This window comes from Salminus brasiliensis, chromosome 18 (genome assembly GCF_030463535.1).
Source record: "Salminus brasiliensis chromosome 18, fSalBra1.hap2, whole genome shotgun sequence".
NCBI classification, from domain to species: Eukaryota; Metazoa; Chordata; class Actinopteri; order Characiformes; family Bryconidae; genus Salminus; species Salminus brasiliensis.
The window spans coordinates 31,254,092-31,278,181 of NC_132895.1; the positions used below are offsets into that span (position 1 = coordinate 31,254,092).

The window sequence follows — 24,090 nt, forward strand, 5'->3', positions numbered from 1 at the left end:
TCTCTTGGACACTGCCAAGCAGACAGGAAGCTAAAAAAAAAAAAATAATCACACTGGCATTCCTCGAGGAGAACAGCCGCCCGCTTACCGCCCAGCTCTTTCCCTCGGGAGTGTGGGAGAACTTTGCGGAACAGTGCTTCACAGCCGATGGTGTGAGATGGTGGTCGATAAGAGTGCAAGAATTTGAAATTTGAGACAACGGAGTGGCTTAAAAAACCAATGAACTCTGGCAGACCTCCCAGCGTCATACCAGTGGTGCCCCACGGGCCATTGATGCTAGAGGGGAACAATGACTCCCAGGAGTGGTAAAGAGCAACTGCTTCCGGTTGCAGTAGTTGCGAGGAGAGCTGAGGGAACCTGTAGATAGCAATAGCGATCATGAGTGTTTTAAGATTAAGAGAAATTAAGCTTTCATAGGTTTACAGTGGATCCTGAAGTGTGGGCTTTCAAATGAATGAAAGATCTAAGAAAAAATAAAATGAATAACCTATACATTTATTTTATGACCCATCTCTGACTTAAAGCCTTCAAACAAACTGCCATGTAAAAATTAAGACGATTGCAGCAACTCCTGCATCTTTGTAAAACCTCTGGATGATCATGTCCTCTTCTGCAAACACTGTAAAGTCACACCACACCATTCTTGAAGCCCTTCTCACGCCTACTCCCGGGTGCTGTCGTCAAAGCCTGAATAATGTGTTGAACATCATGGATGGTTATTTTTGGCAAATCTCAAAATCATCGCTTGTAGAATTTTATTTTACGGATATTCGGAAACGTCGCATTGTGCAACGTTCAGATCAACATTAGCCTATTGGCACAATTCAGTCATTCTCTGGACTGGTGGATGGTGCTCCATCCAATACTTTTGGAATGAGTCAGGGAGTTGGGGATGGTGCGAGTGATTATTATTGAACATCCTGGATGACATGACTTTACTTTCGCTCTTGTCGCTTAATGCAATCATATCCTCAGAGCAATGCTCCCAGATCTATTAGAAAGGCTTCCCTGGAGAGTAGAAACAGTTACTCCAACAAAAAAAACAAAAAAAACAAAGGGGCTTCATACCTCTCTAGCTTACACCTGGTATTAGGCACTGTGCCAGTAGTCCCATTCTGCTGTCTCCTAGGATTTCCAGATACTTGACTAAATCCATCTAGTAGAAAGCCTTACCTGGACCTTCCCATGCATAGGATTGAGCTGTGGATCTCGGGAATGATGGATGGTGCTCCATCCACTACATTTGGTGATCATTATCCTCCAACATCCTGACCTCCCTAACACTCCTATCGGTGACTGAATGCAATCAAATCCTCACAGCAATGCTCCTCCACTATGTAGTAGAAAGCCTTCTTCCCTGGACAGTAGAGACAGTTACTCCAACAAAAGCAGGATCAACTCTTTTTTAATAGCCTTGATTTTGTAAGAAACAATGAGTGATGAGCAGGTGTCCCAATACTTTTGTCCATATAGTGGTATTCAATTAGATTTCCATACATATTGAAGGGTGACCAATATTATGAATCATAGCAATTGATTTATTTTTCTACAAAGGTGTTTTTTGTAAGTACAAAAGTATGAAAAGGTAAGTGCAATTAGAAAAGTATCAACATGTGCAAGTGCATGTGCAGTCATCTTCACACCGTCAGACATCTACGGGGCCTCATTGGACAGCTAACAAACAAACAAACAAACAAACAAAACAACATTTTAAACGAGCAGATCTGTGATCCATATACATAAAATGTCTAAAACTATTTAGACACCTAGAGATTATACATGCATAGCTTGTCACCATGTCTAATGCCGAGCACAGACCCCCTGCATTGGCTTGTGGAGCTGTGAAACTGTGTTCTCCAAAGCACCAACCAATACCTGACCTGGCTAGAACTGGTGATATGGTAAAAATACTATATCCTGATATTTAAAGATAATTTTACAACACACAAAATTTATCACGATAAAGTGGGTGTCTAGATGGGTGTCTAGAAACTTTTGGACATGTTGTGAATATAAAAGAAAAATACTCACAAGCTCAAAGTCATCGACGTACGAGTATTTGCGCTCTCTGTAAAGATGTCTTTTTCTCATTAGAACCAGAACAAAGCAGTCACACACCACAGAGACCTCGAGAAGCACAAATGTCAGAGTTACCTCGGCTTCACATTTTCCTGTACATCAGCCTAGCAATCATGGAGTGGTGATCAGTACGGTCAACAACACTTACCAGCCCCATCAGGCCCAGGCCTGCACCTATGTTGAGGAGCGTGGGTACGATGTTGAATTTTCCTGCCTGTTTAAAAAGACCTTCAAATCAGATGAATCCTCAGAGTGTTTACTAGTTCTGACCAATTATCATGGTACAAATTTAGCAGTCTTGATGGGTCTAAATATGAGTGTGCCTTTCGTCCCCAATCCCACATTATCCCCAACATGTTTAAAGTAAAAATAAATAAATAAATAAAATAAAATCAGTAGAAAACGCAGAGCGATTTTTCCAGCTTAAGCGGTTCCTGGAGTACTGGAGTTTTGCTAGGTGGTCGCTATGGTATCTTTGGTGGTTGAGAGTGTTGCTATGTAATTTCTAGAGAGTTGCTCATGGTCGGTAGGCTGTTTCTAGTGCACTTCTAGTACAGTGATATTAGAGCAATGTAGAAACATGCAGCCATACATATCCAGACCAAAGACTCACCTTTCCAAACACCATGATGTCAAAGCGGATGCCGTACCCTTTAATTAAGGTTCTGATCTCGTCACCGTCGCTGTTTTTGTAATACTTTGCAAACCTGCAAATGTCCCAGATGAACATCAGAATGACTGCATTAGCAACAACGGGGTTCTTTATAATGCATGTAAGCGTAACTCATCATTTTAGGTGTTAATAGGGCCTGATATAAGCCTACAACATAAACAATGACGAGACAAAATACAACCGTAACGCTTATGTCAGTCTCACTTATGTCAGCCTGTATCTCGTATGGATACAGATGTAATTGAGATGTGCCACTGGAGGTCGTGGAGGATGTGTAGCCAATGGTTCAAGCAAAACTATGAGTCTTAAGGGTTAGAGTGAGAGTGAAGAAAATGCTTGAACGTTGGTTGAGGTGATGACCACCTGAAGTTGTATCCCGGAGCCACGTTGTTTTCCGGATCCTTGTTGTCAAGTCTGCGGAACGTGTAGCGCGGGACGCACCAGCTTTGGGGCATGTCCAAGTCACAATCCCAGCGGATCTGGACACCCATCACTCCCCCCTGTGGACGTATACACACAATGATCACTTACGCAAATAAACATTTTTGCATGTCGATTAGCAGCATTAGTATCGGCAACAGCTCTATTTTGCCAGCCTTGCTAGGATTGCACAGGCAGCGTTAGTCACAAACCACATTCAGGAGGTCCTGGGCCCTTTGTGATCCAAATCTTTAGGCTCTGAGGGCGAGGATTGGGACATAGGTCAGTCATAGACAGCAGGGGTCAATGGCAAGAGGCTCTGGATACAGAAACTGTAGACGGCAAATATTAGGCCCCAAAGATTTTATACAGGGTACCAAATATTGATTTAATTGAGCTGTAATGGGCCCGAATACATGCTGCTTTTTCTCTTGATGTAGCTGGTCTTGTGTAATCACTCTGAACCTGACACCTCCATGTCCAACTTACCGAGACCAACATCCACCTCAGATACATCAGACATGGCAGCCATGACAGGAACATGCATTGATAAACTAATTACTAGCCTTCTTGCAGCGTCCAATTTCTGCAAAGACAGAAGTAAGCCTCTATTTGTGCCTCATTTTCAAATGGCTATTGGGACATTCTAGTCACTATTGCATCCAAGTAAGTAAAACATTACACTACCTGCCAAAAGTTCAGGTTATTTATTAACCCTAATTCTGCACCGAGTTACTGTGTAAAAGGTGATTCCTCTATTTTATGTGGCACTAGATAGTCAGGTGGAAATCACATGTGCACAATTTGCTCTTTATCCCCAACGTAGTCCAAAAACCAACCAAGCTTAGATTAGCACGCTTGGACTCCATGATTGCTCTGAAGGTGTCCTATCAAAGTATCTGGCCTATCAAGACGTTAGCAGCAGATCCCCTGTAAGTTGTGAAGTGGGGCCTCCATGAGAATCACTGAGCCTTGGGCGCCCATAACCCTGTCACAAGATCACGGCCGCCATTCCGTAGAGCACTTTTGGTAGGTACAGCCCACAAGACCTGCCTGATGTTTTGGACATGCTCTGACCCAGACGTCTAGAACACCACAGTTCTTCCACAGGTTCTTGTCAAAGTGGTGTACGCTCACTTCACTTGACATTTGTGGACAGCGAGCGCCAGTGCAGTTCAGGTGCAAGTTCTCTGACTCACTTACATGCACTGCCATGGCCTGGAAGTCCTCGCCAGCCTCCGCCACGATGTCCCTGAGCCTGAAGATCGGACAGTCTGGATCCGTCTTAGGGTTAAACACACACTGAGACAAGTAGGTTGTGTTTATGTGAGGCAGGATGTTCCTTCTGCAACAAACAAACAAAAAAAAATCACGAATGGCATCCCTGCTTAAGTCTTCTTGTGTGAGATGCTGTTGTCCAGAACACAGTCTTCAGCATTAAGAACTCACTTGCTGAAGTTGAACTTGGGGTATCGGATGCTGTTCTTTATCAGAACTGTGAAGTTCTCTGCTTCTGCCAGCATCGGAGGACTGAAGTGGAAAAATAAGCCACAGGGTTAAAGAAACGAGGACTACGCTCAGCGTTTAAATATAGCCAGAGAGTAGAAAACAACACGTGACCAAGCAATAGACGTTTACTCTGGAGGTTCGCCGCCTTTCTCCAGAGGACACCAGGCCATGACCTCACACGTCTTATTCGTCCCGGAAAATTTCACACACCTGCCCGTCCGCACACCTTGATGACAGAAACGACACAGATAATATAACAAGAATGCCTCTTTTAATAACAACTGCATTCCTGAATTATTCAACCCCTTGTGGCGGTGAGGAGGCGGGGACCATTCAGTCTAACGAGCCCAGGTGGCGGCATAAAAAGGGCCTTTCGTTAGGGTGTGGCAGAGAGAGAGCGCAAAAATAAAGGTATGTGAGTCACTGGATCCTTGCGTTTGTGTTGTTTTCGAACCTGGCTACCTCCCGGGTCACAGTGACCACACCCCTTTCCTCAGGGGAGCACCACACCCTACAAGACAAGCATCTCTAGTACTTACTGGAGCACCCTTATACAGCAAACGTGATTCACAGCCAGATCTAGCTGCTGGCAGCATTCCTGAGGAGTCCCTGAGGCCAAATTCAACAGATTTTGTGGAGTGGTGAAGCAAAACTAAACCTTATGGACCAGCAGTATATACGTCGGGATGTGCAAGGTTCAGGGAAGCTCTGGGGCTGCTTTGCTTCCTCTGGCTCTGGAAACCTGCAGTGCGTGGAGGGAGGGCAAGATGGATTCAGTCAGGTATCAGGAAATCCTAGGAGAAAACGGCACACCTGACGATTGGGAGTCTTTGGGCCTTGCAACAGGATAATGATCCTAAGCATCTGGAGTCCACCAAGGCTTGGTTTCAGAAGAAGACCTGGAAGATTCTAGAGCATGATATGAACCCCATCGAAAATCACTGGTGGGATTTGTAGGAGGCGGCGGTTGCGGCGGTGGTTGCAGCAGCCAACCCAAGAGTCTCAGTGAACTGGAGGCCACAGCCCATGAAGAATGGGCTAAGATTCCTCAGGAACGCTGCCAGCAGCTGGTGTATGGTTCTGCATCATGTTTGCAGTAGGTCATAACAGGGAAAGGGTGCTCTACTGAGTACTCAAGAAGATCTGTCATGAATGGGTTAAGTAATTATGAGACTGCAGTCGTCTTTAAAAGTGTGTTGCGTATTTAATTTGGAACATACCGCTAAGGCGGTGGTCACGGTATCCCTTTTTACAGTCCTGGTCTGAAGAGCATGAGGAGTCAGGTCCAGGATTCTGAGGACACAGACATATGACACATACACTGAAGTGCAACAAGCTAGTAAAACCATAATGCCGAGCATGGAGCAATCTTCGATTGTTGTTTGGCAGCCATAGCCAACTGTTAAACTACACTGCGTAGCAACTGGTTATTTCAATTACTATTAAATGGGAAATCCAGCCAAAATGAAAAACATAGCCAGCACTATATCTGCTGAAGATGTGCCGGATGTAGAGGAATCAACATGTATCTTGAAGGAGAGGCTTAATAAAAATAAGTGCTTCGGGGTGGATACTTGAAAACTGGCTAATACAGAAGAAAGCCAGATAGTTAACATCACTGCCAGGAAGCTAATTATAGCTATGTTCATTAGCCTCCTCAGTGGCTAGTGTTGGAAGTAAATATTTCTTCATCGTGGTGGAAAAGATGGCACAAACAATGGCTGTACAGGGTATTTGTTAAATGCATTGTGGGTACTGTAGTGACAGAACAGTCATTTGTGAAGGACGTTTTTATGTTTTTCTAGGCTTTTTTTCCGCCCCCAACTCACTTATTAGGATTTTTAGTAATTACTAATTCCTACCCATTAATTTGGACCACTTCTTTTCATAAAGCTCAACATGCTTGGAGGAAAATGCTAAATACCAAAGCCGTTGTCCACACTATCCATGGTGCTGAATGGTGGGGGAGAGGGAGGGCCGTCGTCTTGCTCAATAAAAGCTAAGCTCGTTCTGCTCTCTGGATCTCTCCTGGCCACAAATGCCTGTTGCATCAACAATGATTGCACCTGCAATCTCCCAATAATGGGGACAACGAGCCCTGGAAATCCAAATGGGTGATCGGAAGCCATGCAATGGTTTTATCATTGGTTAAGGAGGTTTCTCACGTTCTTAAGTCACACGGTTTAACCCAGCCTCTCGTGACTTATCAGCCAAAGTTCAGATGTTGCATGCCTGAGATATGGAATTGCTGAAAAAGCAGAATGAGCCAGCTGCCCTCAACATGGCCTCACATCCTCTGAAAAAGGAAGCAAGGAAACGTGCCAAGTCTAAAGCCATGCGTTCCTCAGGCTGTTGTCCACTCTGCTCCTGCACAATCACAATGCTCTGTCATTCCTTTTGGGATTTCCAACTCCACCCATAGATCTGCTGTTTGCCACTCGCTTGCTGGTGTACTATAGTAGCCTATCAGGTAATGCAACGTCTGTGTTAGCGGTCCTCTATTCCTTCCTCAATGGTCAGTTTCTGACCACAGAGCTGCTCTTGGCTGGGATTTGGGTGGTGGACCCTTTCTCAACCTAGCAGTGTCAAACATACTACCATATCAGGGTCTGACAATGCTGTTCTGAGAACCTGTCCACCACCTCAATAATATCTGGTCAGCAGCAGGCCTGTGGTCAGAATCTGACCAGCGATGAATGGGGTAGAGGCTGAATAACTGAACACCTATATGGTGGCGGTATGAGGACTACAGAGCTCATGAAGTGCACGGCTAACTCACCTCAGGACAGTGCGACTGCGTTTGGTTTGGTGTGATGTTCAGGTTTGTGAGCACGAAGAATGAGTTCTCCTCCTATCGTGAGAAGATCAGGGCACACATCGTTAGTCAACAACTCTGGAAATCAACAAGACCACACACATACACCACGTGTCCAAATGTTTGTGGACACCCGTTCTAATGAATGCATTCATTCAGCTACTTCAAGTTGCATCCATTGCTGACACAGATGGGCCTTTAGGCACCAGGCTGCCTAATGCAGGCGCTGGCTAGAGGGGTGTAAAGCGTATTAAACAGTGGAGCAGTGAAAGAACTGTGTTCTCTGGAATGATGGATGGTGCTCCACCCAATCCTTTTGGGATGAGTTGGGGGATGAGGCGGGGTGATGATCCTCATCCAATATCCTGACCTTATTAATGCTCTCGTCACTAAATGCATCTGAATGCATGCACAGCAATGCTCCTCCAAAATCTAGTAGAAAGCCTTCTTCCCTGGGCAGTAGAGACAGTTACTCCACAAAAGCAGGATCGGCTCTTTTTAATACTCTTGACTTCAGAAAAAACAATAAACAACGAGCAGATGTCCCAGTACTTTGGTCCATATATTGTACTACAGCTCTGAAAAGCCCAATTCCCCAATCCAGATGCAGATCTATTTATGTTCCTGATATACGTTAGACACGTTCCTTTATGCAGGAACAACGGCCCACATGCCACAACCCAGCAACAGCTTGAGATAAACCAAACATTCAAAGCTGTTTTTTTTTTTTTTCTTATCTGTGAGAGGACAGATAAACTCGAACAACAAGTGGTGGCAAGCACCAAGGCCCCAGAAAACCGAAAGCTGTGATGCGGAGTACAGTGTTCAGGACAGGAGCTATGAGGCTAACGTTGCTAACAAACAGTGGAAGTCAAAAGTCACCTATTTTTAAATAAATAAATAATGTGTTGCCACTACGATCCCGCTCACACCTCAAAGTGCACTGGCTGCCTAGCAACACTGCATCAGCAGTGGTTGGGAAAAGAGGCAGCGGCTGACTTCACGTGTCCGAGGAGACGTGTGCTAGTCTTTACCCTCCTAGTGTTGGGGGCAGTTCACATGGACAGGGACTGGGTAATTGGCCTTCCAAAATGGGTAGAAAAATTATTAATTTTAAGTATTAAATAAATTAACAAATAAATAAACACCCATACATGTCTCTCAACACGCTTTAACCACATCCAGCTCTTCATTAAGGTTTTGCGCACTGATACAAAGGGAAATTTCAACTGGAACACCCCCACAAGACGCCCCCCCACAGGCTCACCAATCCAAGATGGCCGTACCGCACATCAACAGTAGTAAAAGCAAGCATTGCTGTCTATCTGTGTCTCTAAACACAGTACTGCCCATTGACTGTGGATGTGCAAAATGGCGTATAATGCATTATCAGCCGATATTGCTAAAAACGCTAACCCGGAACAATGCTAACAATGCTAACCTGGCCATATTTTGATGAGATTCGCCATCAAACCCTGGTCAAGGATTGTCCCATGAGCTGTGGTAACCTCCAAAGTCTTTAGCTAACTGAAAGTGTACAATTATCAGAATGCATAACTGGAATGTGGTCAACTCAGGTGTGACGTCCTTCCCAACTCAGACTTCTGACAAGTTTTGACGATGTTGAGAGAAACGTATATTCAAGCAAAAGATCATCTAGTGCTTGTTTGTTAGCCTTGTAGCTCCTGGCGGTAACGGTGTCCCACTTAAACCTTTGACCTTATACCGTACATATGAGATACACCAACATACACCATGTGACTGTACCCCAGTTAAGGTTTATAGTGAGCAAACACCCTAGTGACCGGTCACCCAACAGCCGTGGTGGGAGGGGTTGTTTGGGTGGGGTTAGATCACTCTAGCTTGTACCTTCTCCTCCTTATATCGGGAGGGTACCTGAGGGGGGATGATGTAGTCGGCCGTGTCCCAAATCCGCATGCCCAGGTCAGAGGTGTTGGTCAGAGCGATGCCCTTCACCTTGGTGGTGACCGAGCTGATGACAGAGTCCGTGTCCTGGTAGCCTTTCTTCAAAACGCAAACATACCTGCACAGGAAAAGACCATCGTCACCAGACAGTGGATATTCATATCACCTTGACATGGCGCTCAGTTCTTACCTGCACGTTAGCATGGTGCTAACTGCATGTTGAAAGAAACGTGTGGAGGTGTTCAGCAACCTCTAAGAGGCTTGTTTAGGTGGTCTCCAACACTGCAGGACTCTACAAATGTGGAAAATGTGGGAAATGGTGGTAGTAGCCCCTAAGAACCAGGATGTTGTCCATTCTGTTTCCATTTTCTCTATGAATGATCATTTTCAGCAAGCAACCACCAAGAACGGTGATTCCAGGTAGGAAGGCAGACGTTCCTCAAGGGTTCCCATGGGTTCATCAGGCTGAATAGCTTGAGCTTGATACAAAAAAGCAATCTAACCATATAAATGAATTCAAAATTCAATACAGAGGAGATGGACGTGAAGGTCGTGAGGCCACAGAATGATGACTCTACAGTCAGTGGTCCTCCACACCACAAACATTAACCAGCGTCGGTTTGATTGGGAAGTGGTCGGTCGGACCAGCAAGAAACGTAGTGACGATGGTTGTTCAGGATGAAGCACTTTGTCGTAGCTGGAGTAAAAGATCACACTCAAAAGACGAAAGACATATTCAGCCCTACCTTCATTTTCACGTCCGTTACTTTGACGCAACTAGACCAACACACCTTATCCGAGAGCCAGGCCTACTTGAGGTCCTCCTCAAGGGGTCAGCAGAGTGGGTCGAGGCCACCTTAAGTAAAAGTGTAGTAGTGCGGTCGGTTGGTGTAGGCAACCATGGTGCAGTAGAAACACCAAACTTGGTAGGCATCTCACCTGAAACCAAAAGTGAGGGGTGCACCTACCTTCTCCGACCCGTGGACCGTAATCCAGTAGTGCGGTCACTCCGGGTAAGAAATGAGAAACGTGTAACGTAGAAGTACGAGAAGCCAGAAGACGAACAACTTCAGGTAAGAGGTGTGAGGCCCAACATCTCACGGTTAATACGTTAAGTGATGGGAACAGTGATGGTGGCCTGACGTCACCTCAGGACAGTGGTGCTACATCCAGGAAATGAACTGAATTAGGACAGAAATGAATTAGGGAAGACGTTTCTTAGAAAGAACATCCCTTTTCTCACAGAGAAAGCTACTTTTACTCCTAACTTAGCTTTTAAAAGTGCACAATGGGAGTGAATGGATGTGCCCACTCACCGTCCATGTGGCATATCTTTGGCAGGTCACCACTTCTCCAAAAGACCACACAGCTGAAGTCTGGAAGTGTGAAGAAGTGCCAGAGAGGCAACAAACATGCAACTTCACCTCAAGTAAAAGCTCTTCTAGCTCTTCAAGCTCTTTTAGCTCTTCAAGCTCTTCAAGCTCTTCACTTACCCTATGATATAGGCTACAACCAGCGCCTGGCACAGGCGGTTGATGGCCCCCACAGCTTTACTCCGGATCACCAGGGTTTTCGGTGTGGAGTAGTCGAAGAAGCACTGCGTGAGGGAAACGCAGCAGCTGTCCCCAGCCGAAGCCATCGTCTCTCCTTCTCCTTCTCAGCTACAGTGCCTCCATTTCTGCACTAAGACTGCTACTCACTCCCAGTGCGTCACACGGCCAGCGAGAAGTGTCCCACAGCTGTCCCCCAGCGGCCCGAGAGGCTGTTGACGTTTCCCAGAAAAACACACCTACCTACCCAGGAAGGAGCAGCGCGTCAGCCAGCTGTTAGCATTGCTGCAGCAGCAGCTTGGGCTTTTCTGACCAGGCGAATGGCACAGCCCAGCAGCATGCTAACCTAAAGCACAGAACTGACAGAAGAATAAACAATATATAAAACTATTATACTAGTAATATTAATATTAATGTAGCTATATGGAAAACTAAGGAAGCACGTACCTGCACCATGTGTTTTTTTTTTCTATTCTAGAGGCAAAAAGCATGTCAAAATAATGAGAAATACATGGACATCATAAAAATAATGACAATGATTTTATATCATACAAAAATAAGGACGTTTTATCTCGAAATAATGAGAAATCTCAAAATGCTAAGTAAGAATCTCAAGATGATGCTTCAGCAGCAGCTTGTTTTTATGAGGAAAATAGCATAGCGCAGTAGCATGCAAAGTTAACGCATAAAACTGACAGAAAGATTGCATTACTATAAAGTAATATTAATAATAAGGTAGCTAAATTGAAAACTATGGAAGTACCATGCGTTTATTTGAAATTCCAGAAGCAAAAGCATCTCGATATACTGAGAAAGGGTAGCATAGCCCAGTAGCATGCTAAGCTAATCACAGAACTAACAGAAAAACTTAAACTGACAGAAAATATTTGCATTACTAAAGTAATATTAATAATAAGGTAACTAAATGGAAAACTAAGGAAGTTCCATGTGTTTGTTTGCTTTATTTTTCAGTCCAGAAGCAAAAACTATCTTGAAATAATGAGAAAGGATCCCAAATTAACGGAAGGCCCTGTTAGCATTGCTAGCAATTAAATCTTTTTTTATTTTTTATTTATAATATTACTAGTAAGGTGACAATATGCAAAAATTAGCCCAATATTTTTTTGATTTGTTTAATTCCAAGAGAATAAAGCATCTTAAAATAATGAGAAACATCTCAAAATAATACCAGGCACTGTTAGCATTGCTACAGCCGCAGCATGGCCCAGTAGCATGCTAAGCTAAATCATAGAACTGACAGAAAAATCAATAATACGATTTCTAGTAATATTAATAATAATAGTAAGATATATGGAAACCTATATGGAAAACAAAGGAAGCACATGTCCGCACCATGTTTTTATCATCACAAAATATTGAGAAAGGATCCCAAAATAATGACAGGACAATTCACCTAAAAATAACAATGACTTAGCATCACAAAAGAATGAGAAATCTCAAAATATCGAGTCTCTCAAAATAGTGATCTAGTCTCTCAAAATAATATAATAGCAATTAACTTAATAATTTACAAATTGATTAACGTTAGGCGCTGGATTTTGTATTATTTTAAGTGGCAGGAATGGAATGGGCTTCCATATGAAAAATGAACACCCAGTGCATGTTTCTGAAGAGGAACAAGCTTTATTGACATGAGTATGAAATAAAAAATCAAAAATAATCTCTCAACGGATTTGTTCATATCTTTGATCCCATGCTATGGCCTTGCTAAGATATCAGACCTGATACCAGACATGAGACCTGATATCAGACAAATCTGACTGAATGAGTATTGATATTTCTGATGAAAAATCTTGGTCTTGGCCCGTATGGCTTGTCTACTAGCATTACCAACCTGAGCAAGCTGGACGACCAGTTTTACCAAACTAGTCGACTGGTATGGCCAGCTTGATGACTAGCTTGGTCATGTTGGTCATGTTGATAGACCAGCAAGTCCATCAAACATCAATGTACCCAATGCTGCTCAAGAGCTAAGCTCGTCAAGCAGTTTAACCAAGTATAGGACATGTTTTCCAGTGTTCCCCAGGTTCACCCTTATAGTTGCTGCTTATGAATGTAACCAGCCAGAACCTGGGTTTGACTCCCTTGGGTTGCAGTAAGTATGTTTGTAGTGAAACTGCTAGAACAGTCTGAAAACTGCATAGACTAGGCAAGTACCATTAGCTGATACAGTATTTCATTAAAGACACTGTTGATCAGAATGCACTTTCGCACAAAACTGTTATAGACCTCTGCAGGTTATGACTCAGGCCGATTAACCACTGTCTGTGGTTAACCACTGTCTATGGATGTCTTTTGTCCCACATGTATTTATATTCCTCAAGACTCGCTTGCAAAACAGCCACAAAACCACAGATGAATGCACATCAGCTTCTCGAGCAGCGCCATACTTTTATTCTCCTCAAGAAATTGTACAGTACTGTAATAGCAAACAAAAAAAAAAAATGGAAATGCACCCGTTTTTCTTCAGTTTGTCCCAAGTTCCTTTGACCTGAGACTGACGGTGTCCTGAGATGGAGGTGAGATTGCAGGTATTCCTTCAGCTGTGAGGCCTGCTTGCACCCACGGCCAGCATGTCCGCACTATACAGGCCAAAGCCTCAGTATTGTTAGAAGTCTGTGGTCCTTCACCAATCTCTGGAGCAGGTGTAGAAGTTCTGCAGCACTTTTGAAGACAGCCCGAAGTCCCTTGAGGTGGCATCTGAGGTGGATGAGATGCTGACGGGCCTTCTTCTCGGGCATGGGCCAGGTCCATGAGAGGTCCAGTAAGACGTGAACTCCAAGTTACTTGAAACTACTCCTACTCTACTCCTTCCACTGCAGGTCTGTAGATCCAGGCAGGGCGGTAGCTCCTCTCCTGCTTCTCCTGCTGCAGTCCACAATCAGCTCTGTTGACTGGCTGACGTTTGGGTGGAGAATGTCATCCTGGCACCTGTCCTCTAGGTGTTCAAACTCTTCCAGGTAGTCCTACCACAACATGGTCATCAGCAAACTTAACAATGGCGGTAGAGCTCAAACACTGCCAGCAGAAGGTTGTAGGACCAAATGCAACCATGGGCCACCATGCAATCACTGACCCATTTCTCCCACATCCAGTCGACTATCATTACATATATCCCAGATCCCATAATGGGATGCACAAGGTGACATTTCTCAGCTTAGCCCAGATTCTTGCCTACCCAATAGAAGAAGAACACTCATTCCTTTTGGACAGTCCTCACCTTTAGGCTTAGGGCTTTGGGCTGGTGTGGTACTGGTTGATCAGTGAATCTGGCAGTTGCTCTTTAGGCCGTGTCCAAAGCTTGAGACAAACGAACCAATAGAAATGCACTGAGACAGAGTGAATATGGCTTTTGTTCTTCTATTCACTTGTGTGCAGATGAATCACGGTAAAGAACAATGACCTTCAGCCTTATCTCTATCAGGCTACGAAGCAACTTCCCACTGGCATCTACTGCAAGGGAGGGACGTGCTGAAGCCAGAGCTTTAGCCCGTAGAGCTTCAGCTTTGTAGATAGAGGGTAGGTGGAAAAAACACTAGAATTCCACAGAGCTTTTTTTACAGGTTCAACTCCAGGGGAACAGTTCCAGATGTCTTTGCAAAACGTGAAGAGAGCTAGGACTGAGGCTTGTGGACTGGATGCTGGATGTAACACATAATGAGAAGCATTCCCTTGGAGATGCCGCCACAAAACAAGAGCAGTATATGCAGATGTGTGATTCTGCTCTCCGTTCGTGCCAAGCAGACGCTAACACCACCGTAAGGGCTCGGCTGCAGGAAGTTAGTTAAAAGGCCCATTGACATTCCTCGAGTAGAAAAGCCGCCCACACACAGCCCAGCTCTTTCCCCTGGGAGTGTTGGAGAACTTTGTGGAACAATGCTGCACAGCCCATGGTGTGTGTGTGTGTGAGAGAGACGAGGTTGATAGGAGTGCAAGAATTTGAAATTTGAGAGCCGAGCTGCTCAAGAAAACACTGGGGCCCTTAAGACTTTACACGGTATCTTTATTTGCACGGCAACGGGAAACGAGCTTGAAAACAAAAAAAAGTGGCAAAAAGAACCTCCCCCTAATATAAAGGCTTTATGAAGAACCCTTAAACTGGTACAGAACCTTTATATTACACTTAAAACAACAAGGGTACTTGTTGTGGAACCCTTTTTGGAGTTAAGTTTCCCTTGGTACATGGAGAACAACTGAACCAGCCAAGGAACCATTTAGGTACTCATCGACGGTAAACATCTGCACTGTCTATTTTATGTATTCAGTCACGCCGGTCATCGTCTGATTACGCTGTGGCGGTCAGAAAAAGCTTACTGCCAGATCTTCAGAGGAACATTTTGAGGATCTTGGCTTTGAAATGCTGCAGTTTGCTGCCGTCCATGCTTTCGGCCGCTGCCTGGGCCGAAAGGATGCCCTGGTGGGCTTCATCGAAAAGCTCAGCCCCGATGGCATCTCGAACGCGGTCCCTCCAGGCGCTCAGTTTGGGCCTTGTCTCGAACACGTCCAAACCCGAACCTACCGGCTAGAAGAAAAGGGTGGGAGACAAATGAGTGGCAGCTAATTCCAGATCAGCAGAGAAGCTCCATAATGCTCAAAAACCCTAAGTATGGGTCCAGCAGTGAGCTCCGCCATGGCTGGTCTCTGGTTGGTACTGTCCCAGTGGTGGTGTAGAACGTACCACAAATTCCACAATTCCAAGAGATTAGGTAAACTCAGCAAACTTCACATTGTTTATATCTTTAAAATGATAAATTGATAAATAAATTATATATATATATATATATATATATATATATTATCAATCAGATCTATTGACTATATTGAACACGTGAAGTGCCACCACTTCATAAAGTACCTAAAGTACCTGTAGATTCCCCCCATCGTCCTACAGATGATGTACAGCTGAGTTGCGGCGTGATGGTCACTTTCCAGAACTCCCCAAGAAGAGGGTTCACATTAGGCCTGGGTAACAGATTTAACTGGATATCGGGGCGATGACTGACCAGAAAGCTGGTCTTCTATGGGCCTTCTATGATTATTTCATTACCAAATGCTGAATGTGAAAGAATTCAGTCCACCGAGTACCTGCATGATTTCCACAATAGCCACCAGGTCAGCCAGTGAGATCTGGTCTCCAGCTATAAAAGGCCTGTCCTGTAGGAACTTCTCCTCGAAGAGCTTCAGGGAGCCGTCCAGATCCTCTACAGCAGAGTCCATCTTCTCCTGAGGAACCTCTATGCCCATGACCTTCGGGATCATGACCTGAAGACACACACAAGCACGGCAGAAGCGGGTTTGTAACCCTTATCCTGCTTTCTTGAGCGCACCCTTGCGGAGCACCTTCTCACCTTCAGCCAGAACATCTTCCCGCCGTGGACACGTATGGCTGTATGCTGCCAGGACAGATATTCGTTCACCCTCGCTCTCTTCTTCAGGTCAGCTGGATACCAGTTATCAGGGGTCTTATACTTCTCCGCCAAGTAGGTCATAATGGCGACACTGCAGGAGACACAGTAGCGGAGTCTTAGCCTTGAGGAACATATATGCCATTATGTTTGTGGACACCCCTTCTAATTAAAACCATTCAGCTACTTGAGGCTGCACCCATTTCTGACACAGGTGTACAAATACACACACAGCTAGTCTAGTCCCTGTAGAGAAGAAGTACTGCCAATAGAATAGGACTCTCTGGAGCAGATAAACACTGATAAGAGATAAGATAAGATAGTCCTTTATTAGTCCCGCAGTGGGGAAATTCACAGTGTAGCAGCAGAAAGGGATAGCAGGACACTTAGTTACAAAAATTTGGATAAATATATGAACCTATGTTGCTTCTCCATCCAGTACTTTTGGGATGAGTTGGGAAGTTGGGGGATGATGGGGTGGCTATACAAACAAATCTGATTCTCTATATCAAACCTGATATATTAAAGAAAATAAATACATTTACATCCAGAATTAATGTCAAACACCTTTCAGCCAGGCAAAAGTCTCCGTCTTTGATTGCAGGAGCTTTTCTCAAAATGTTGATCTTGCTGAACTCTTCGCCATATTGCTCACCTGTGGATTAAATTCAACAACAAAGCCAGTCATAATACCATGATAACGTGTTTCCAAATAAAGGAGGCCTAAATTAGCCTCATATATGCTTGCTTAAAATTCTAACTCCCAGTTCCACCTTAAATGGAGCACAGTAACGCTCCGTCTGCTCAGGCGCCAGACTGACAGTGCGCGGCTTTTAAGGTGGAACTGACAATTCGAGCACAACCTGCTGTGTAGTCAAACAGAGACACATGAGATATATTGACAGATGTTGACAGATCAATTAATCATGAACTATTTGATGATGGTTAATCATTGAAACATGTGGAAGTAAATCCGAGATGCCCTCTCCCAGCCACTCCTCTCTAGACTAGTCTTAGTCCTAAACTCCTCAAACTTCTGTAAAAGTCGCTCTGCTCAGCCCACCTGCCATCAAGGACACCTTCTTAAACTCAAACGGGATGCCGGTCTTCTTGGCGAAGATGTAAACCGAGCGGCAAGGCTGGGAAAAAAGATCCAAATAAATTTCCAGCCCCATTTTTCCAGACTCCGTCTCCGGTCAGCGGCTGCGAACAACTGAGCCCCGCCACCGGAGAATACGGCCGACCGCCGGTAGCTCCGCCTCCTGACCTGTGATTGGCTGGGACTCGTTGGTCGCTAATACGCAACGATAATAATAATAATAATAACAATAATAATACTTATATATGTATATAATAATTATAAATCATTTTTCCTTAATACTTAATTATTCTTATTATTTTTTAGGACATTATTATTATTATTGTCATCATTATTATTGTTATGACCAACAACATAATCATTATTATGACTATTATTATTATTATCATCATTATTCTTATTATCATTACTATATCATCATCTCCTTTTGATTATTATTGTTATTATTATCCTCATTCTTATCATTATTGTCATCATTATCATTGTTATTATCATAATCGTCGTGGTCATTATCATTATTTTTGTTATTATCAACATCATCATTATGACTATTATTATTATCATCATCATTATTATTATTATTACTTTTGCATGGAACAAATCATGCTTTACAATGAAAATGCTAACTTGAAATGATGCACAAAACATATCACACTATTATGATCATATATTATAGTCATTATAGAATCTTTGCATTGTTACATATACATCAAATAATCACAATTATATTAATAATAATAATAACCTAACAAAAACGATGAATTATAGAAATTATTTTTGCATAATATAAGCCCAGATGTATACGCGTGTGACTTCGGTTGGGGCGAAATATGCCCAGATGTAGTTTACAAGCCTATATACCACCTTAAATATTAATATATGTGAAGCTATTTTATACAAGATTTGAAAAATGAAGAACATGCATGGATCTGTTGAGTTCAGTCTCGTACAAATTATACTGAAGTTAGATATTTAACTATGAGGGGTTTTTAATTTACAGTAAACACTGATACTTTAACATTATACTGCCTTAAGGTTTTTATTATAGCGTCTACCGCCATTTCTCTGAAGCATGCCGAGATATGGGGTTTACCACCCCGTTTACCACCCCGTTTACCACCCTGTTTACCACCCCGTTTACCACCCTGTTACCGCAGAATAAAACACGCTGACTTTCCGTTTAGGAAATGGTTACAAATGGCTAAATTCATCGTCACCATCACTATTTCGATAATCAATCCATAATCAGGGGGGAAAACAGTATTTCTTGATCTCAGGCTGTGTCTCAAACTAGAGGTAGCTGCCTTGCTGCCCGCTAGTTATGAGCGTTTAGCTGTGCTGTCTTTAGCCATTAGCATTTCCACCCCATAACATAACGTGGACACTGGTGTAACCAGTCCGATGGCGCCTCCTGCTGGTTGCTCTGGGGAGGTGAATGAATCCAGACATCTGCAGAGTGTAACCCCTCTACACACTCCCTCACAGACGGCTGTTACACCAAAAAATGGCTACGAATACTCTGTTTCACCACAGTTTTGCCATCACTGACGTTAAAACCCATCCTGGCTCGAACGGGATATATATTATTTATATAAGTGCACTATTAGCTAGCCATGCTATGCATGATCCTCAGGAGATGCTAGGCTAATGCTGCTAACAACCGCTGCACTTTTTAAAATCATTAGCTTAAAGGTTTAAATTAGGACCAAGAGCAGCTTTACGGAAGATTTTCTCACAACAATAAACGAAGATTTTGCGTGCGAATTCACAGAGATGAGTTTCACTAGGAGGACAAAAGTATTGGGACACCTGCTCCTTCCTTTTCTTTTTTCTTTTTTTTTTTAAAACCAGGTCTAAAATAAGACAGATATTTAATCAGACATGCTGAATGTGAAACATGGAGACATCTGGGTTTTAATTCGTCTGCTGAACATTTCCAACAACATCTAGAAGACAAGCACACCAGTCAGTTCTACCACAGGACAGATGGTCATCATCTGAAGGTACATTTCCAGCCCTGGTTTCTGCAGACGGAGTGTTCCATGGTGGGGTTCTCACACAGAGTGCGTCTCAGCAGGGTTTGGGTTCTCCTACAGGAAGGTCACTACTACTGCCAGGGCTCCAGAGGGCTGAACCTGATTACAATACTACACACAAAGACAAAAACAGGGGCCTTTCTTAGCCTAGAGGAACATATATGCCATTATGTAACACTACATACACCTCCCGTCCAAATGTTTGTGGACACCCCTTCTAATTAAAACCATTCAGCTACTTGAGGCTGCACCCATTTCTGACACAGGTGTACAAATACACACACAGCTTGTCTAGTCCCTGTAGAGAAGAAGTACTGCCAGTAGAATAGGACTCTCTGGAGCAGATAAACACTGATGAACCTATGGGCACCATGCTGCCTAATGCAGGCGTGGGCTGTAGAGGGGTATAAAGCCCCCCAGCATTGAGCTGTGGAGCAGTGGGAGAACCGTGTTCTCTGGAATGATGGTTGCTTCTCCATCCAGTACTTTTGGGATGAGTTGGGAAGTTGGGGGATGATGGGGTGGGGTGGTGATCGTACAACATCCTGACCTAACCAATGCTTTTGTTACTGAATGTTGTGTTGCTGGTTATTAAAAAGCGCTATACAAACGAATCTGATTCTCTATATCAAACCTGATATATTAAAGAAAATAAATACATTTACATCCAGAATTAATGTCAAACACCTTTCAGCCAGGCAAAAGTCTCCGTCTTTGATTGCAGGAGCTTTTCTCAAAATGTTGATCTTGCTGAACTCTTCGCCATATTGCTCACCTGTGGATTAAATTCAACAACAAAGCCAGTCATAATACCATGATAACGTGTTTCCAAATAAAGGAGGCCTAAATTAGCCTCATATATGCTTGCTTAAAATTCTAACTCCCAGTTCCACCTTAAATGGAGCACAGTAACGCTCCGTCTGCTCAGGCGCCAGACTGACAGTGCGCGGCTTTTAAGGTGGAACTGACAATTCGAGCACAACCTGCTGTGTAGTCAAACAGAGACACATGAGATATATTGACAGATGCTGACAGATCAATTAATCATGAACTATTTGATGATGGTTAATCATTGAAACATGTGGAAGTAAATCCGAGATGCCCTCTCCCAGCCACTCCTCTCTAGACTAGTCTTAGTCCTAAACTCCTCAAACTTCTGTAAAAGTCGCTCTGCTCAGCCCACCTGCCATCAAGGACACCTTCTTAAACTCAAACGGGATGCCGGTCTTCTTGGCGAAGATGTAAACCGAGCGGCAAAGGTAAGAAATTTCCATCCCCATTTTTCCACACTTCGCCTCCGGTCAGCGGATTCGAACAACTGAGCCTGCGCCCCAGCAGCGTGTTCACCCCACCGGCGAATACGGCCGACCGCTGGTTGCTCCGCCTCCTAAACTCCGATTGGCTGGGACTCGTTGGCCGCAACATCATCATCATCATTATTAAATCATCATTATTTTCTGACATTATTATTATTATTGTCATTGATATTATTATCATAATCTTCATCATCATTATTATTGTTATTATTAAAGGTAAAGGTATTTGTCACTGTACAGCAAAATGTGTCCTTCGCATTTAACCCATCTGTGGTAGTGAACACACACACACACACACACACACACACACACACACACACACACACGTGAACTAGGAGCAGTGAGTACGCACGCACCCAGAGTGGTGGGCAGCCAATTCCAGCGCCCAGGGAGCAGAGAGGGTGAAAGGCCCAACAGTGGCAGCTTGCCGAGCCCGGGAATCGAACCCACAACCCTGTTATCGATAGTCCAGATAGTCCAGAGCCACCACTGCCCCTTTATTCAGCATTATTTTTATTAGCATTACTATATCATCATCATTTGTCGTCGTTGTCATTATTATTGTTATTATCAACATCATTTTGATTATTATTGTTATTATAATAATTATTGCACAGTGGTGGTGAATGAATCCAGACATCTGCAGAGTGTAACCCCTCTACACACTCCCTCACAGACGGCTGTTACACCAAAAAATGGCTACGAATACTCTGTTTCACCACAGTTTTGCCATCAGTGACGTTAAAACCCATCCTGGCTTGAACGGGATATATATTATTTATATATGTGCACTATTAGCTAGCTATGCTATGCTATGCTATGCATGATCCTCAGGAGATGCTAGGCTAAGGCTGCTAATAACCGCTGCACTTTTTTAAAATCATTAGCTTAAAAGTTTAAATTAGGACCAAGAGCAGCTTTACGGAAGATTTTCTCACAACAATAAACGAAGATTTTGCGTGCGTATTCACAGAGATGAGTTTCACTAGGAGGACAAAAGTATTGGGACACCTGCTCCTTCCTTTTCTTTTTTTTTTTTTTAAACCAGGTCTAAAATAAGACAGATATTTAATCAGACGTGCTGAATGTGAAACATGGAGACATCTGGGTTTTAATTCGTCTGCTGAACATTTCCAACAACATCTAGAAGACAAGCACACCAGTCAGTTCTACCACAGGACAGATGGTCATCATCTGAAGGTACATTTCCAGCCCTGGTTTCTGCAGACGGAGTGTTCCATGGTGGGGTTCTCACACAGAGTGCGTCTCAGCAGGGTTTGGGTTCTCCTACAGGAAGGTCACTACTACTGCCAGGGCTCCAGCGGGCTGAACCTGATTACAATACTACACACAAAGACAAAAACAGGGGCCTTTCTTAGCCTAGAGGAACATATATGCCATTATGTAACACTACATACACCTCCCGTCCAAATGTTTGTGGACACCCCTTCTAATTAAAACCATTCAGCTACTTGAGGCTGCACCCATTTCTGACACAGGTGTACAAATACACACACAGCTTGTCTAGTCCCTGTAGAGAAGAAGTACTGCCAGTAGAATAGGACTCTCTGGAGCAGATAAACACTAATGAACCTATGGGCACCATGCTGCCTAATGCAGGCGTGGGCTGTAGAGGGGTATAAAGCCCCCCAGCATTGAGCTGTGGAGCAGTGGGAGAACCGTGTTCTCTGGAATGATGGTTGCTTCTCCATCCAGTACTTTTGGGATGAGTTGGGAAGTTGGGGGATGATGGGGTGGGGTGGTGATCGTACAACATCCTGACCTAACCAATGCTTTTGTTACTGAATGTTGTGTTGCTGGTTATTAAAAAGCGCTATACAAACGAATCTGATTCTCTATATCAAACCTGATATATTAAAGAAAATAAATACATTTACATCCAGAATTAATGTCAAACACCTTTCAGCCAGGCAAAAGTCTCCGTCTTTGATTGCAGGAGCTTTTCTCAAAATGTTGATCTTGCTGAACTCTTCGCCATATTGCTCACCTGTGGATTAAATTCAACAACAAAGCCAGTCATAATACCATGATAACGTGTTTCCAAATAAAGGAGGCCTAAATTAGCCTCATATATGCTTGCTTAAAATTCTAACTCCCAGTTCCACCTTAAATGGAGCACAGTAACGCTCCGTCTGCTCAGGCGCCAGACTGACAGTGCGCGGCTTTTAAGGTGGAACTGACAATTCGAGCACAACCTGCTGTGTAGTCAAACAGAGACACATGAGATATATTGACAGATGCTGACAGATCAATTAATCATGAACTATTTGATGATGGTTAATCATTGAAACATGTGGAAGTAAATCCGAGATGCCCTCTCCCAGCCACTCCTCTCTAGACTAGTCTTAGTCCTAAACTCCTCAAACTTCTGTAAAAGTCGCTCTGCTCAGCCCACCTGCCATCAAGGACACCTTCTTAAACTCAAACGGGATGCCGGTCTTCTTGGCGAAGATGTAAACCGAGCGGCAAAGGTAAGAAATTTCCATCCCCATTTTTCCACACTTCGCCTCCGGTCAGCGGATTCGAACAACTGAGCCTGCGCCCCAGCAGCGTGTTCACCCCACCGGCGAATACGGCCGACCGCTGGTTGCTCCGCCTCCTAAACTCCGATTGGCTGGGACTCGTTGGCCGCAACATCATCATCATCATTATTAAATCATCATTATTTTCTGACATTATTATTATTATTGTCATTGATATTATTATCATAATCTTCATCATCATTATTATTGTTATTATTAAAGGTAAAGGTATTTGTCACTGTACAGCAAAATGTGTCCTTCGCATTTAACCCATCTGTGGTAGTGAACACACACACACACACACACACACACACACACACACGTGAACTAGGAGCAGTGAGTACGCACGCACCCAGAGTGGTGGGCAGCCAATTCCAGCGCCCAGGGAGCAGAGAGGGTGAAAGGCCCAACAGTGGCAGCTTGCCGAGCCCGGGAATCGAACCCACAACCCTGTTATCGATAGTCCAGATAGTCCAGAGCCACCACTGCCCCTTTATTCAGCATTATTTTTATTAGCATTACTATATCATCATCATTTGTCGTCGTTGTCATTATTATTGTTATTATCAACATCATTTTGATTATTATTGTTATTATAATAATTATTGCACAGTGGTGGTGAATGAATCCAGACATCTGCAGAGTGTAACCCCTCTACACACTCCCTCACAGACGGCTGTTACACCAAAAAATGGCTA

General features: G+C 43.7%; 2 protein-coding genes and 1 long non-coding RNA gene across 3 annotated transcripts; all 3 read right to left on the reverse strand.

The window, feature by feature from the left end:
* Positions 1-1,389: 1,389 nt before the first annotated feature.
* On the reverse strand, positions 1,390-11,259 carry p2rx4a (purinergic receptor P2X, ligand-gated ion channel, 4a). Its single transcript, XM_072661679.1, has 12 exons — positions 10,916-11,259; positions 9,393-9,540; positions 7,461-7,532; positions 5,902-5,974; positions 4,811-4,907; positions 4,622-4,702; positions 4,376-4,517; positions 3,116-3,252; positions 2,693-2,786; positions 2,228-2,293; positions 2,032-2,127; positions 1,390-1,674 (listed from the first exon to the last, which is right to left on the reverse strand). Exons 1-12 carry the CDS (start codon positions 11,059-11,061, stop codon positions 1,654-1,656), a joined length of 1,173 nt encoding a protein of 390 aa, XP_072517780.1. The 5' UTR covers positions 11,062-11,259; the 3' UTR covers positions 1,390-1,653.
* A 3,720-nt stretch (positions 11,260-14,979) lies between these two features.
* Positions 14,980-17,662, reverse strand: gstt1b (glutathione S-transferase theta 1b). Its single transcript, XM_072662054.1, has 5 exons — positions 17,462-17,662; positions 16,966-17,053; positions 16,342-16,492; positions 16,079-16,255; positions 14,980-15,515 (listed from the first exon to the last, which is right to left on the reverse strand). Exons 1-5 carry the CDS (start codon positions 17,571-17,573, stop codon positions 15,318-15,320), a joined length of 726 nt encoding a protein of 241 aa, XP_072518155.1. The 5' UTR covers positions 17,574-17,662; the 3' UTR covers positions 14,980-15,317.
* A 4,287-nt stretch (positions 17,663-21,949) lies between these two features.
* Positions 21,950-23,717, reverse strand: LOC140539680 (uncharacterized). The gene is made up of 3 exons (XR_011977840.1): positions 23,266-23,717; positions 22,770-22,857; positions 21,950-22,193 (listed from the first exon to the last, which is right to left on the reverse strand). It is a non-coding gene; the product is annotated as an uncharacterized lncRNA (long non-coding RNA).
* Positions 23,718-24,090: the final 373 nt, after the last annotated feature.

Excerpts from the sequence above, each read along its gene's own strand:
- p2rx4a (XM_072661679.1), bottom strand. The coding sequence starts at position 11,061 with ATGGCTTCGGCTGGGGACAGCTGCTGCGTTTCCCTCACGCAGTGCTTC. Across the intron at positions 4,518-4,621 it reads CCCAAGTTCAACTTCAGCAA|AAGGAACATCCTGCCTCACA; the intron begins GTGAGTTCTTAA and ends TGTTTGTTGCAG. Across the intron at positions 2,294-2,692 it reads ACATCATGGTGTTTGGAAAG|GCAGGAAAATTCAACATCGT; the intron begins GTGAGTCTTTGG and ends CTTTTTAAACAG.
- gstt1b (XM_072662054.1), bottom strand. The coding sequence starts at position 17,573 with ATGGGGCTGGAAATTTATTTGGATCTTTTTTCCCAGCCTTGCCGCTCG. Across the intron at positions 16,493-16,965 it reads GACTTTTGCCTGGCTGAAAG|TGTCGCCATTATGACCTACT; the intron begins GTGTTTGACATT and ends TGTCTCCTGCAG. Across the intron at positions 15,516-16,078 it reads CTATTGTGGAAATCATGCAG|CCGGTAGGTTCGGGTTTGGA; the intron begins GTACTCGGTGGA and ends CTTTTCTTCTAG.